Source organism: Eurosta solidaginis, chromosome X, assembly GCF_040869045.1.
Source record: "Eurosta solidaginis isolate ZX-2024a chromosome X, ASM4086904v1, whole genome shotgun sequence".
NCBI lineage: Eukaryota > Metazoa > Arthropoda > Insecta > Diptera > Tephritidae > Eurosta > Eurosta solidaginis.
The window spans coordinates 77,260,772-77,273,393 of record NC_090324.1 but is presented as its reverse complement, the minus strand read 5'-3'; the positions used below and the strand labels follow the sequence as shown (position 1 = coordinate 77,273,393).

At 39.0% G+C, this 12,622-nt stretch overlaps 1 protein-coding gene across 4 annotated transcripts; it reads right to left on the bottom strand.

Annotated features, from left to right (window-relative positions):
• Nucleotides 1–692: 692 nt before the first annotated feature.
• Nucleotides 693–12,478, bottom strand: LOC137234261 (protein transport protein Sec24D-like). 4 transcript variants are annotated; one of them, XM_067757866.1, is made up of 7 exons: nucleotides 12,165–12,478; nucleotides 8,977–9,207; nucleotides 8,498–8,916; nucleotides 6,162–8,444; nucleotides 5,991–6,104; nucleotides 1,426–1,793; nucleotides 693–1,366 (listed from the first exon to the last, which is right to left on the bottom strand). In XM_067757866.1, exons 1-3 carry the CDS (start codon nucleotides 12,200–12,202, stop codon nucleotides 8,685–8,687), a joined length of 501 nt encoding a protein of 166 aa, XP_067613967.1. In that variant the 5' UTR covers nucleotides 12,203–12,478; the 3' UTR covers nucleotides 693–1,366; nucleotides 1,426–1,793; nucleotides 5,991–6,104; nucleotides 6,162–8,444; nucleotides 8,498–8,684. The 4 variants fall into 4 exon arrangements, with proteins under 4 accessions (XP_067613967.1, XP_067613966.1, XP_067613968.1 ...); XM_067757865.1 differs by having other exon boundaries at nucleotides 6,170–8,444; XM_067757867.1 differs by lacking the exon at nucleotides 6,162–8,444.
• Between the last annotated feature and the right edge of the window lie 144 nt (nucleotides 12,479–12,622).

The window sequence follows — 12,622 nt, the reverse complement described above, 5'->3', positions numbered from 1 at the left end:
TATTTTAAAAGGGCTTGTGGCTTAGTACTATAGGTGGACGCCTTTCCGAGATATCGCGATAAAGGTGGACCAGGGGTGACTCTAGAATTTGTTTGTACGATATGGGTATCAAATGAAAGGTGTTAATGAGTATTTTAAAAAGCCGTGGGTTTTAGTTCTATAGGTGGACGCCTTTTCAGGATATCGTCATAAAGGTGGATCAGGGGTGACTCTAGAATTGTTTTGTACGATATGGGTATCAAATGAAAGGCGTTAATGAGTATTTTAAAAGGGAGTGGGCCTTAGTTCTATAGGTGGATGCCTTTTCGAGATATCGCCATAAAGGTGGGCTAGGGGTGACTCTAGAATTTTTTTGTACGATATGGGTATCAAATGAAAGGTGTTAATGAGTATTTTAAAAAGGAGTGGGCCTTAGTTCTATATGTGGACGCCTTTTCTAGATATCGCCATAACCGTGGACCAGGGGTGACTCTAGAATGTCTTTGTACTTCTGCCTTTTTCTAAACAACAGCTGTTGTGTGGTTATTTCGATGTAACCGCCTGCTTTTGTGGGTAAAAAATTATCCGGCTACTTTACCAAAAGGGTGTAAAAGTTACTGCATGATTTCGTTACCGTGGTGAAGAATGTTATTACAACACTAGAATCGCGGCGTAATTTAAAAACCTTATTTCTAAAATTTTGATGTTGCTTTGCCCGGGGTGTGAATCCAGGGCATTCGGTGTGGTAGGCGGAGCACGCTACCATCACACCACTGTGGCCGCCGCAATTAATTAATTACTTTGAGCTATATTGCTGCAGCGTCGTCTTAGTGGCCAGCACTGTACATAGCAAAATATTGTTCTGTTACAATATATCATATTCATAATAATTAAATGCTTAAGCGTTTTTTGTTTTAAATTTACTGTCAAATTAAAATTTTAACAAATTTCACACTTAAAACGCCGCCGCAACAGCCTACACTAAGCCAGTAAAAAAATGCGTAATCATTTTTCATGCTCAAACAAAAATTGTTTAAGCTTTCGCTGCGGCAATCAGACGTTCTTTCTCTATACTGCGCCGTCGTCTTGTTGGTCAATCGTGAGCCGCAATAGCCATTGGTGGGAATTGACATTCATTATAAAGTAGCGAAGGCACGGTCCTGCGCAAGCACATAGCTAACCTGTGTTGGCAAAAGATGTGATTATACTGTCTTCGATAGATAGTCGGACGAGCCGCTACTCGACGAAGTAGGGATGATTGTTGTGTCGGTGGCAGCAGTTACAACAGCAGTTTCTGATTTTGCATCATCCGTACAGTGTGATGAATGCTTCTCTGCCTTTTCCAATTGCTTGGCGGCAGCAATTTTTGATGCTTGTAAAGCTTCAGCTGTAATGCAAATAAATAGATGGGTTAAAGTGGTTTTCGCATGTTATTCAATAACTCACAATCTAATGCCATCATTACAGACTTCTCATCCATTTTGAAGATGTGTACGGTTTCAGTATTCGTTTGGTGCAATAATTTCGATTTGATGTAATATTTTCATGTCGCGTATATCATGAATCGAATCATTCGTATACTATGTATATTTGAGCCGTAGACGTAATGACAGATATTTTGTTTCTTTTTGAAGTGTAACATTTGTAAACAGTTGGGTTTCTCTGCTGTCACCATCACCACTAGAAAGATATTGAAGAGACGCTCGACCAAGATAATATGCTGCGATTTACGCGCATAGATTTCTTCCACCTTGTCACAGTTATTGATGGAGAATATGCGAAAGCCATCTTCACCATCTAATACGGAAATTGAACTGTAGAGGAAAAACATTTTATAAAATTTAATAAAATCAAAAATGATAGTTGCGCTAAAAAGGGGTAAAGTATTGTATATGTTAAAGGATAGCAAAGTCTCAGCGGCTTTGTCCTGGTGAAAATTGATTTTGAATAGGTCTCATTTTTCATTCTTTGAAACATGTACGAAGTTGTCTCGTAAAATATTAAAAATCCTCAACGCATTTTTGCAATAAATCCAAAAAAATCATATTGAAACCGGTGTCCTGTCCCTACTTCTGTTTAACTTCTACATAACAATAGCTATCTTCACCACCAGAAGGAGTCCCTATTGTTTCCTACATCCATGAGCTTTGTAATAAAATAAACAGCTATCTGCCTGATCGCTTCGGTTTTTTCGCCTCGCGAAACCTGACATTAGTCACCGAATAAATCATCGGCGACCTTATTTACAACATGGGCACGCCAAATGTCGACCATATGGCATTACGCTACCGACTGTCTTGCACTGTCTTGTACTTGGGGAAAAGACAAAGCCTAAAAACTACTCACTGAAAGAAGCTACAGGCCTGCCAAATTACTGCTCTCAGAACCGGCACGGGTTGTCTTCTTATGTCCCCAGAACATCATCTACATAATGAGACGAGAATACTCCCCATCAGGGAGCGAAATGAGATGCTAACCAAACAGTTCCTGTTGAATACTCAGAGTCAGAATCCGCAAACTTTTCCTGAATTTTCATACCTCTATTAATATAGCCCTTAGACTTAATACCCCTGATCAAGGTAAATTAAGATGCTCACAATCCGTCCTTCACTTATATGATTCCGCCAAGATGTAAGCATGGTCTAAGCCAAAGCAGATGATCAAGAAATCGTAATATATAGCAGATATATTAAAAAACACAACAGCAAACTCGGCATACAACATTAAAAACACACCTGAGTTTAAAACACAAATTAACAACACCTACATTTCTGACAATGAAAAGCTAATATCTTTCGACGTAATTTCCCTGTTTTCCAGCATTCCCACACAATTAGCTCTTGAGATCATAAGAGACAATTGGATGAAAATAGAACAACACACAAATATACCAAAAAAACTGTTTATGGAAATACTTACGTTTTGCATCGAAGAAAATAGGTATTTCAAATTCAATGTTATATTGTATACACAGCTAAAAGGATTGCCAATGGGATCCCCGACATCACCAGTATTTGCCGATATAGTGATGGAAAAACTATTAGAGAACACAACAACAAAATTAGAAAGAGTACCCAGATTACTCACAAAATATGTCGACGATCTATTTGCTATAATACACGAAGATGGTGTTAAAAGTACGCTGGACACACTAAACTCTTTCAACAAATATATAAATTTTACAACGGAACTTGAAGAAGACGGAAAACTACCATATCTTGACTCAATTGTTATTAGAAGCAAAAACGAATTGAAGTTAAAGTGGTATAAGAAATCAACATCAAAAGGACGAATGATCAACTTATATTCAAAGCATCCAAAGACGATGATAATGAATACAGCAATGGGCTGTATAAGAAGAATGTTAGAAATTACGGACGATACTTACCACGAGGAAATTAAAAATGAAATAAAACTATTGTTAAGAAGAAATGATTTTCCTGAAAACATAATTAAAACACTGTTAAATAAATATCAAGAAGAAAAGAATCAGCAACGAGAAAAAGAAAAACCGCAGAAAATATTTAAGTCAGAAGCTTATGTGCCAAAATTGTAGGAACGATTGGCCAAATCAGACTGCTACAACAAAGATGAAGTAAAAATAGCCCATAAGCCGATAAATACATTAAAAAACATATATAATCAAACAAAATCAAAAATTCCACATACAGAAAAAATCAATATAGTGTACGAAATTCCTTGCAATGGATAAAACAACGAACCATGCCACAGCGTATATGTTGGAACAACAAAAGGCAAACTTAAAACTAGAATAGCGCAACACAAATCGGATTACAAATATTGCCGCTATACTGCAAACCAAAAAACTGCAATTATGACCCACTGTACTGAAAACTCCCACTCACCAAACTTTGACAAAGCTACTATTCTTCAACAAGAACAACATTGCAGAAAACGATTTACTCTGGAAATGCTTCAAATTATTAACACACCAACCAGCAAACGAATGAACTACAAAACGGACGTAGATAACTCCGCTAGCTGCTATAGATATTTGTTGACAAACAAATGATCAGTGATAAACTCCACGTCAAGTGATACACACGTGTAAAAAATTTATGTGATTAATTTTTTAAAATTTGTATGTTAGAAAATTTGTTATTTATTTTAATATTTTTATGTTTTGTAGTTTTCACCCTGAAGACGATTGCCGTGTGTAATCGAAATATATTGGTAATATATAAAAAACCCTTGTGTTTTTATTTCAATTCAGACCTCAAGCCAGCTAGCAAAAACTGATTAGAAATCGTACAACACAAAAAGCTATCATCCCACCCCTAAACAGACAAAAGCAACAAATATATTGCTCAATTAAAATAACTTATATTGCTATTAACTAACAATCGTGGTATTTAGCTCAATAAAGAAGAATATTCGTATTGAACAACGAATCCCAATATGAACATGCATGGCATGCAACAAATGAACATTACCGGAGTTGATGGGCCAAATCCAATGATACAACCTGGAGTTCCGTCTGGGTCTGTGTATTGTCAAATTGAATTACATTTAAAAACAGCCATACAATTCATGCAACAATTATCATCGGCGCAACATTATTTACCTAGCGCTGTAGCAGCACGTATGGAACCCAATATGCAAGACACCCCTGGTTGACCTATGACATATTCTATATACCTTAATGTTGTACGTGTATATGTGCAATCGGCAAAAGATATACATGATACTCTAATTAGTGCTGCACAGAATATTTCACAGGCTGATTGATAAATACTTAAGATCAATAAGCTATATTATCGAAAAATATATTCGTAGAGCGCTTGAAATAACAGATTTGACTGTTAACATTTAATTATAATAGACAATCGCTGTATTTTTATTTCTTTCTTTTAACATGTGGCTCTCCTGCGCAAAGATAATTTGATTACAGTCCGTGGAAAGAATATCCCACCACCTTTTACTTCACTTGAACATCAACAACACCCTCCCCGAAGGCTTTTGGGAGTGTTATCGATGGTGATGGTCCTTTGCTGGATATAGATCCGGTACGTTTTGGTAACAATGCACCATTAAGGTACTAGCCCGACAATCTCGGGAACGATTAATATGATCACATTAAACCTTCTAAGCCATCCCGCCCCACCTCCTAGTTCCACGAGGAACTTGGGGTCGCCAGAGCCTCGTCTGCTAAATATGTGTGTGATACATTCATATTTGTAACAGGATTCCTCTCGCGTAGATGATTTTGACAATTGGGTTACGAAAGCTCTAAAGCTGTAAAGCTTTGTCGCGTATCAACCCCTTGAGTCCCTCGTTTACTTTGGTGTACAAACATGTTTTAATTATTTTGTGAAAAGGCTGAGCTACATTATAGTGAACGAGTCCACGGCGACGTTACTGATCAGTTTAACGCCTTACAGGTAGTTGGCAAAAGATACGGCATATACAAAAAGGCACTACCCCCAGCGGGTTAGGGGGTTAGAATATATCCGCGGTAGGTATGCCTGTCGTAAGAGGCGACGCAAATACCAGATTCAAGGAGTTGTGTAGCGCAACCTTTTCAGGTTGCCAGCGCAATATATAGCTTCTCTTAATCCAATTGTCAACCTCACCTTCGAGCGGTGAATCCCGTTTCACTAACAGACGAGTCTCTGGCGACCCCATGCTCCTCATGGAACTTGGGGGTGGGGAGGGAGGGATGGCTTGAAGGATTAATGTGGCCATACAAATAATTCCCGAGATGGTCGGGCTAGCACTTTAATGGAGCTGTGTTACCGGAGCGTAACGGATCTATATCCGGCAAAGGACCAACACATCGACAACACTCCGCAAAGCCTTCGGGGAGCAACCTTATCGCTACAACAAGATCAGAAAGCACTCGAAGACGATGACTCAAAACTAACAACCAAAAGCAATAATTATCATTTCACTAAATTTTATAGTTTTTTCTTCCGGATTTGGACAATCGTTTCATAATATTACTTAACAATCTAAGACTAGACTTTTTTTCAATTTGTATTTTGACTTACCAGCAACAACAGAATCATGTTTTATTGTACGCCGCACAATCATTATAGCATTATGTAACGAAGCTCAGTTACTTCCAAAAATTGTTCGGCACCGCCACGTAAAATCAACGCAACCTTTAAAAAATAAAAAATTATTATAAACTATGAAAATAAAATCAATGTCAAACCCACTATCAAACCTTGGAAAATGTTGAAACCTTCACTACCAACATGACGTTCTTCAAAGTAATCACATTGACCCAAAACACTTGAATTAATATCATTAGCTTTAGTCATAACAGCGCCACCACAAGCTTGCATTGTACGTTTCAAATCTTCTAACTAACAGCACAGAACATATTACGATCTGCAAAATACTGTGTAGCAACATCACCAATTGGTAGTTTAGATAACACAATATTGGCGCCTAATTTAGCTAGTTCATTGTACATAATACGCCATGCAACATCAACAATTTTCTGATACTCTTGACATTTATCAACACGTACTTTAACATTATCACGCTCAGCCTTCAATTCCAATTCTATATTTAATAATGCGATTTTATATTTTTTGTATGACTTTTGTCCATAAAGTAGACCTTGTGTTATATACCAAACGATACAAAATACCATCGTTGAACCTACCAGAACTAAATGGGGTGAGCCTAAGCCTGGCAGATAAAGCCAAATTTTTAGGCGTAGTTTTAGACAAAAAGCTGAACTGGAAGGACAACGTTATCCAGCGACAAAAGAAAGCGTACAATGCATTATATACGTGTAAAAGAGCCATTGGCAAAAAATGGGGACTCACCCCCAACATATGCAGATGGATTTATACCGCGATTATCAGACCCATACTGCTGTATGGGGTAGTCGTATGGTGGTCAGCCTTGAGCAAGGCGTCAAACCTAAACTTGTTGGGTAAAGTCCACAGATCCAGCATGATAAGCATAAGCGGGGCTTTAAGAACAACGCCTAGCGAAGCTCTTCAGGTCATTCTTGACATCTTTCCACTGGATCTGGCTGGTCATCGAGCAGCGGCAACGTCAGCCCTGCGTCTAAGGGAGTTGTCGTGCTGGAACAACAGGACCACAGGACACTCAAGTATACTAAACAAATACAGTTTTCTCCCTCCTAGCACGGATCGCTGTGTGACCACAACAGTTGCGGAAACCAACTTTAAGATAAACATACCCAGCAGGGATGACTGGACGGAGTCGGACAAGTGCCTTGCTATGGGCAACAGCATTTCCATATATACGGACGGCTCCAAGCTAAACGGGAGAGTTGGGGGTGGAGTATACTCAAGGGACCTTGACCTCCAGCTCTCATTCAGACTACCCGACCACTGCAGTGTATTCCAGGCAGAATTTGCAGCCATAATGGAAGCCGCAGCTAGGATAGGGACATACATTGTCGGCAAAGAAATTTTTATCTTCAGCGACAGCCAAGCTGCCATAAAATCTCTGGGCTCCCACTCGTTCAATTCTGAACTAGCACTAAACTGTCGCCGATCTCTTCAAGAGATGGCTCAACAGAACCGTGTACACCTCACATGGGTCCCTGGACATAGGGATATCGAGGGAAACTGTATTGCAGATGAACTCGCTAGGCAGGGTACAACCAAGCAGGTTCTTCCTGGACAAGAACGCTTAGGTATGCCCCTGTCCACATGCAAGCTAATGCTAAAAGAGCACATCTACCGTCAAGCCGACGAAAGATGGCTACAAACACCGGATGTCGAACGTCGAAAGAAACCTGGCCTAAATGGGATCCTAAAAGGTCCCGTCACGTTTACAACCTAAGAAGGGATACAATTTCCACACTTGTAGGGGCACTAACGGGTCATTGCCTCATAGGTAGGCATGCAGAAAGGCTAGGAGCGCCTTATCGTCGTTGCTGTAGGAGTTGTAAAGAAGATGAGGAGGAGGAAACGGTGGTTCACCTCATTTGCAACTGCCCAGCGCTAAGCGGAGCACGGCAGCGCTTTCTGGGAGCTCCATTTCTTGATACTATGAGTCAGGTTGTGGAGCATGACGTCAGGGACCTGGTAGCTTTCATCAGGTCCTCAAAATGGTTCGAAGAGGAGAGGTAACGATGTTTTTCGTGGTATCACAACGGGCCTAGTACTACTGGCCTAAGTGTGCCCTCGGGCAGCCACCCCAACCTAACCTAACCTTGTCCATCAAAGGAAAGTAAAGCGTCCACAACCATTTTAGAAAAGAAATCTTTTGATGAATAAGTTTGGAGGACATTGCTGTGGCAGCGCATTTTACCAATATAGCACGTTGTTGTTCCTTTGATTGGCGCTTCTACATATACAGCCATGCCATATTTTGGTCATGCATAATTGTAATGTTTTACGTATAGCTTTAATGATGATACGTGCATGCACGCCTTCCTCAACATATGGCTTAACTTGTCTTAAGATTTCACTTGCTTAAAGTACTACTGAAGTGGCGCCATCGCCGACCTGATAAGAGAAAATTTTTTATTCTACACATTCTAATATAACAAAAAACTTACCTCAGCATCTTGAGATTTGGCGATGTTGACTAGAGTTTTACGGCTGGATGCACAATTGCCAATAGTTTCGAAATGGTTGCACCATCATTTGAAATTGTGGCCTTATCACTGGAATCAACAATATGCTTGTCCATACTACGTGGACCCAATGTAGTGCGTACAGCTTCCACAATTGATTGCGAGGCATTCATGTTGGATATGAGTTGAGGTTTATCTTGAGAGCTATCGGTACCCAAACATTTTTTACACAAAAACTCATATGTACCCAATACAAGTTCAGGACGTTCATATTTATCGACACGCTGTGTGGCTCATATTCACCCTCAACCGTGCGTGCCATTGGTGAGATGGTAAGTGTAAAGGACAAAGTTGTCGTTTTTAATAAATCAGCTGTTGAAGGTATGCAATACAAAGAGGACCTGCAAACAAGAAAGACCAATGTAATTGCCAAACAAAACATTAATTTCGAATATCAATACCTAATGTAACGAGGCGAGGAGTTACCCTGATCTTGTACCACATACTTTGTGGTCACCAATGGCGGTAATAAACCCTGTTCATTAGTAACAAAAGCACCACCAGCGCTATTTTGATTTTCAATCATAACGCTTATCGGATTTGGCATCTGATCGGGATCTAAACGGCGTTGGGCTTGATCATACTGTTGCGGTTGTTGATAACTATATACCAGTACCAGGAGCAGGTGGTTGCTAAAGAATATAATACAAAAACAAGTAAGGAAGGCTAAGTTCGGGTGTAACCGAACATTACATACTCAGTTGAGAGCTGTGGAGACAAAGTAAGGGAAAATCACCATGTTGTAAAAAGAACCTAGGGTAACCCTGGAATGTGTTTGTATGACATGTGTATCAAATGGAAGGTATTAAAGAGTATTTGAAGAGGAAGTGGGCCATAGTTCTATAGATGGACGCCATTTAAGGATATCGCCATAAAGGTGGACCAGGCCTGACTCTAGAATTTGTTTGTACGATATGGGTATCAAATGAAATGTGTTATTGATAATTTTAAAATGGAGTGGGCCTAAGTTCTATAGGTGGACGCCTTTTCGAGATATCGCCATAAAGGTGGACCAGGGGTGACTCTAGAATTTATTTTGTACGATATGGGTATCAAATGAAAGGTATTAATGAGTATTTTAAAAGGGAGTGGGCCTAAGTTCTATAGATGGACGCCTTTTCGAGATATCGCCATAAAGATGGACCAGGTGTGACTCTAGAATTGGTTTGTACGATATGAGTATCAAATGAAAGGTGTTAATGAGTATTTTAAGAGGGCGTGGGCCTTAGTTCTATATGTGGACGCCTTTTCGAGATATCGCCATAAAGGTGGACCAGGGGTGACTCTAGAATTTGTTTGTACTATATGGGTATCAAATGAAAGGTGTTTATGAGTATTTTAAAAGGGAGTGGGCCTTAGTTCTATAGGTGGACGCCTTTTCGGAATATCGTTATAAAAGTGGACCAGGCTTGACTCTAGAATGCGTTTGTACAATATGGGTATCAAACGAAAGGTGTTAATAAGTGTTTTAAAAGAGAGTGGGCCTTAGTTCTATGGGTGGACGCTTTTTCGGGATATCGCCATAAACGTGGACCAGGGGTGACTCTAGAATGCGTTTGTACAATATGGGTATCAAATGAAAGGTGTTAATGAGTATTTTAAAAGGGCGTGTGGCTTAGTTCTATAGGTGGACGCCTTTCCGAGATATCGCCATAAAGGTGGACCAGGGGTGACTCTAGAATTTGTTTGTACGATATGGGTATCAAATGAAAGTTGTTAATGAGTATTTTAAAAAGCCGTGGGTTTTAGTTCTATAGGTGGACGCCTTTTCAGGATATCGCCATAAAGGTGGATCAGGGGTGACTCTAGAATTGTTTTGTACGATATGGGTATCAAATGAAAGGCGTTAATGAGTATTTTAAAAGGGAGTGGGCCTTAGTTCTATAGGTGGATGCCTTTTCGAGATATCGCCATAAAGGTGGGCTAGGGGTGACTCTAGAATTTTTTTGTACGATATGGGTATCAAATGAAAGGTGTTAATGAGTATTTTAAAAAGGAGTGGGCCTTATTTCTATATGTGGACGCCTTTTCTAGATATCGCCATAACCGTGGACCAGGGGTGACTCTAGAATGTCTTTGTACGATATGGGTATGAAATTAAAGGTATTAATGAAGGTTTTAAAAGGGAGTGGCCCTTAGTTGTATATGTGAAGGCGTTTTCGAGATATCGACCAAAATGTGGACCAGGGTGATCCAGAACATCATCTGTCGGGTACCGCTAATTTATTTATATATGTAATGCCACGAACAGTATTCCTTCCAAGACTCCAAGGGCTTTTGATTTCGCCCTGCAAAACTTTTTAATTTTCTTCTAATTAATATGGTAGGTGTCACACCCATTTTACCAAGTTTTTTTCTAAAGTTATATTTTGCATCAATAGACCAATACAATTACCATGTTTCATCCCTTTTTTCGTGTTTGGTTTATAATTATGGCATTTTTTTCATTTTTCGTAATTTTCGATATCGAAAAAGTGGGCGTGGTCATAGTCGGATTTCGGCCATTTTTTACACCAATACAAAGTGAGTTCAGATAAGTACGTGAACTGAGTTTAGTAAAGATATATCGATTTTTGCTCAAGTTATCGTTTTAACGGCCGAGCGGAAGGACATACGGTCGACTGTGTATAAAAACTGGGCGTGGCTTCAACCGATTTCGCCCTTTTTCAACAGTTATCGTTCTAGAATCTAAGCCTCTACCAAATTTCACAAGGATTGGTAAATTTTTGTTCGACTTATGGCATTAAAAGTATCCTAGACAAATTAAATGAAAAAGGGCGGAGCCACGCCCATTTTGAAATTTTCTTTTATTTTTGTATTTTGTTGCAACATATCATTACTGGAGTTGAATGTTGACATAATTTACTTATATACTGTAAAGATATTAACTTTTCTTTTAAAATTTGAATTAAAAAAAATTTTTTTTTTAAAAGTGGGCGTGGTAATTCTCCGATTTTGCTAATTTTTATTAAGCAGATATATAGTAATAAGAGTAACGTTCCTGCCAAATTGCATCATGACATCTTCAACGACTGTCAAATTACAGCTTGCAAAACTTCTAAATTACCTTCTTTTAGAAGTGGGCGGTGCCACGCCCATTGTCCAAAATTTTACTAGTTTTCTATTCTGCGTCATTAGTTCAACTCACCTACCAAGTTTCATCGCTTAATCCGTATTTGGCAATGAATTATCGCACTTTTAGATTTTTCGAAATTTTCGATATCGAAAAAGTGGGCGTGGTTATTGTCCGATATCGTTCATTTTAAATAGAGATCTGAGATGGGTGCCCAGGAACCTACATACCAAATTTCATCAGGATACCTCAAAATTTACTCAACTTATCGTGTTAACGGACAGACGACGGACGGACGGACATGGCTCAATCGAATTTTTTTTCGATACTGATGATTTTGATATATGGAAGTCTATATCTATCTCGATTCCTTTATACCTGTACAACCAACCGTTATCCAATCAAAGTTAATATACTCTGTGAGCTCTGCTCAACTGAGTATAATAATCATCAGTAATATTTGAAATATATTAGTTTTATTAGCATAAATTATACGGTTGTTGTTGTGGTATATACCTTGGGATAAGATTCTTCCTCACTGTCATGTATAACATTATTATCCGGCCCAGTTATTTTGATTTCAATCTCCAGGAAACCACCTTCAATAATTTCAAATGTTACACCAAATTTTGTGCCGCCTTCCACCTTCTCGAAAAAGCATTCATTTTGTGCGTCTACGGTGACTATGAAGGCTTCGCTTACACGCGGCAACTGTAGAAGCACTAGCGCACACAAGCCGCTCAAACAATCGTAATTCATTATAGTTTTATACTACATACATGAATTCAAATTGCCACAAATGTATCAAAATCGAGGAGCAACGTATCTTGGAAGCCAATTTGTAGGCAAAATTAAAAATGGAGCACGTCACAAATTAGGGAGGAAAGCTCGGCATAGGTCGTCTCTTCTATTTTTGTATTTTAGCACAAAATGATGTTGGCGAGAAAGAATTATATGATCCTTACCGGAATATT